General features: G+C 54.0%; 1 protein-coding gene across 1 annotated transcript in view; it reads right to left on the bottom strand.

Moving 5' to 3' along the window:
• Nucleotides 1-879: 879 nt before the first annotated feature.
• Nucleotides 880-3,246, bottom strand: part of Rasal3 (RAS protein activator like 3) — a 12,338-nt gene continuing 9,971 nt past the window's right edge. Inside the window, 4 exon segments of the mRNA XM_033759639.1 lie at nucleotides 880-1,661; nucleotides 1,761-1,824; nucleotides 2,508-2,665; nucleotides 3,093-3,246. The exon segment at nucleotides 3,093-3,246 is cut by the window's right edge and continues 86 nt beyond it. Coding sequence (XP_033615530.1) covers nucleotides 1,518-1,661; nucleotides 1,761-1,824; nucleotides 2,508-2,665; nucleotides 3,093-3,246 — 520 coding nt within the window. The 3' untranslated portion in view covers nucleotides 880-1,517.

The raw sequence follows: 3,246 nt of genomic DNA, 5'->3' as shown, positions 1-3,246 counted from the left end.
CCGCCCTCCCGCGCGGGGTGGGGGGCGGCCAACGGGCGCTACGCCATGTTGGGAGGGGCCAAGCAGGTCACCCTTAAAGGGCCCACGCAACCCGAGAGTCCTGAAAGAGGCTCTGTTACTATGACAACATCCTGGTCCTTCCACCCCCCCCATCGGCTCCCATCACCCAACTGGTTCTTCCAATGCTAGGCTCCCTAATGGCTCCAAAAGAGTGGGAAAAGGGTTAAGAAGTTCCTCCTTGGATCATCCATAAGTCATTGAGGACTCCACCCACTCAATCCTTAGCTTCCAGTCACTTACCCACTATTGGCTATCTTCCACCCTCAAGCTTGACGCCCGCATCTCCATGGCCCTATGCTGATCCTTCTGCACCCGGCACCGAGATCACAGCCTCTGGGACTAGCTTCTCCTGCACACATCACAAACCTGTTGCCTTCTCTCATCTACCACTCATGTCTTCCCACCCATTCATTCACATGCTCAATCAACCACTCATCTATCATCCAATCAACCGTTCACCTACACATCCACCCCTCCAACCACCTATCAATCCATCCAAACGCCATGTAGCCCACTCATCCCTATCCTGTCTACCTGCCTGTCACTCCAACACTGAAATAAATATCTGTTTATCCATACAGCCAGGCAAGCATAACCACCAGTACATACCACCCAGCCACCCTACATCCACCAATTGTATATTTCTGTGTCCTTTCACATGAGGACAGAGGTCTTGTCTGTCTGACTCATGTTGTGTGTGTGTGATATTTCACTTAATCCATTCAAATATTTGTTTCCCACTGTGAGCCAGGCCTTTCCTAAGCAGACACATCCATCCTACCCAACTACTCATCTATCAGGTCAAACATCAAGTAAATGCTAACCTACTCATTTTCTATTGTTTCATCACCATGGCCATGATTCAAATGCCTGCTCATTTATTCAGCTGTTTTCCTACAGAGCTCAGTCATCTTGATCCGTACCCACTCATCTTTCATCTGCTTCCTAGACCTGTGCCTTCCCTGCCTGCCGTGAGGGAGCAGACTGGGTATTAGGGGTCTTAGAAGTCTCTCATCTGGAGCCTGGCTGTTGACAAGTGGGTAGTGGGATCCGTGCTTTACTGAGAAGCAGGTGCTGTCCATGAATTCCTTTTATGGGATGCCTTTAACCAAGGGTCTTCTACTGTTTAGGAAAAGTTGGATGCATTTTACAGATAAGGCAATGCAAGCTATAGAGAGATGCCCTAAAGGCACACAGCTGGTGAGAATCTGCTTACATTTCCCTCATACTAGGGGAGAATTTGGGAGAGATGAATAAGGGTTAGAGTGCGCTCTGATCAGTAATAGGAGCAATGAAACTGCAATTATACTGAAGTCAAGATTTTACTGCACAACTTCACAGGGCCAGAGGTTGGCACCCACAGCTCCACACCCTGCCTTCCGCCAAGCAGGGCTCAGGCAGGGTCAGGACACCCTGCCCAGCTGTGCTCCTGGGGCACATAGGGTTGAGTGGACTGCTCAGGTGGTGTCTCCATTGACAAAGGGTGCTTGGAGGGGCAGAGTCTGGCTCCGGGACCCTGGTGTCCTCAGAAGAAGTCGTAGGCTCTGGACTTCGTCCTTTAGCTGGTCCTGAGTGTGCTCTGTCTTACTCAGGCGGCACTCCTGAGAGGGCGTGGAGGTGGGTTTGGAGTCAGGGAGGGTGCCCTCAACCCTAGCTCCCCCACCTCCCAGTCCTGCCTCGGGCTCCAGCCAGAGTCTCACCAGACTTTTCAAACTATGCCCTTCACCACTTGGAAGACCACTCTGTAGATCCAGCTCCGAGGTCCTGTAGGGGTCAGGGAAAAGGAGGTAAAGTCAAACAAAGGCTGAAGGACCTTCCAGGTCCACATTGGACACAAAAGGATCCAGAGGGCGGGGCTTGGAGTGGAGGGCGGGGCCTAAATGTAAGGTCAGAGGAGAGCGTGGCATGTTTTTTTGTTGTTTTGTTTTTGTTTTTTCTTTTAGAGTCTGGCATGTTTAACATAAAAGGAACAATCAAGCTGGGAATAATGGTGAACCCTTGTAAGCCTGTAATCACAGCATTTCAGAAGCTGAGGTAGGAGGATCACCGCAAGTTCGAGTCCACTCTGGGCTATCTAGTGAGTTCAAGACTGGCCTGAACTACATATGGAGATTCTGTCTCAAAAAATCAAAAAATACAAATGCAAATACAAATACAGAAGAAGCAATCATTCAAACCTTGGGGGTGGAGTTTGGCCAGTCCTAGGAGGGGTCGGGTCTGGGGAGCGGAATATCCACCCTTAGATATCAGTGTCCTTGCACAGTTTGGGGCTGATGGAAGGGTGGGGCCTGAGGGGGTGGGCCCATCTAGGGGCGGGACTGTGGGGGGGACCTGGAAGAGATCTTAGGGGCGGGGCCAGTAGAGGGGCGTGGCCGCCACAGGACCTGGGCTGATTTCACTGGTGCGGGCCGGCATAGGGGCGGGGCTAGTGGAGGGGCAGGGCTCACCCAGCGCGGAGCCTGGCGTCTAATTCCTGCAGCTGTTCCCGCAGCTTCTCCTGCTGCTCCGTCAGGGCCCGGATGTGAGTGCTCAGCGACTCCACCAGGCGGGACAGCGCTTTCTGCTCCTCACGCAGCGCGGCCACTTCACCCTGCAGTTCTGCCAGCTGGGGGCACACAGCTATTGTCATCATACGGGTCGTCGGTCCTTTCCTGTCCCCAGAGACGCTGACCTCCCAGTCCTCAACACCCGGCTTTCCCAGCATGGCGGGTTGGGGGACATCGCTTCTGTGGTGCGAATGGGGAAACTAAGGCTCTGAGAGTTCGACTAAAACCAGAGTCACGCAGCCCAGCGAGTTGGGTATTTGAACCCAGGTTTTGTTTTTTTGAGACAGGTGTCACTATGAAGCCCACGCTGGCCTCAAACTCGCGGTGATCCTCCTGCCTCAGCCTCCCAAGTGCTGGGATGACAGACGTGCGCCACCACACCCATCTCGAACCCAGTTTTGCCTGGCCTTTGGTCCTTTCTTAGTCTCTTTCCTCTCCACTTCCAGTCCCTTCCACGCTTGGGTGTGCACCTGGGCCAGACCTCACCTTGCCCATAGGTCGGTACGTGCTCTGCACCTGGTCTCGGTCCCGGGGCTGGTCCAGCTGGCGCTGCCAGGGCACCGATGGCTTCCGAGGCAGCGAGGCTGAGGCCCCGGTCCAGGGACGGGCGCGGGGAGAAGGGCCGGATCGGATGGAGCCT

This window comes from Fukomys damarensis, unplaced genomic scaffold (genome assembly GCF_012274545.1).
Source record: "Fukomys damarensis isolate Sample0158 unplaced genomic scaffold, DMR_v1.0_HiC HiC_scaffold_37, whole genome shotgun sequence".
Taxonomy (NCBI): Eukaryota; Metazoa; Chordata; class Mammalia; order Rodentia; family Bathyergidae; genus Fukomys; species Fukomys damarensis.
The sequence above is the reverse complement of the archived record's forward strand: the minus strand, read 5'-3'. Positions and strand labels throughout refer to the sequence as shown.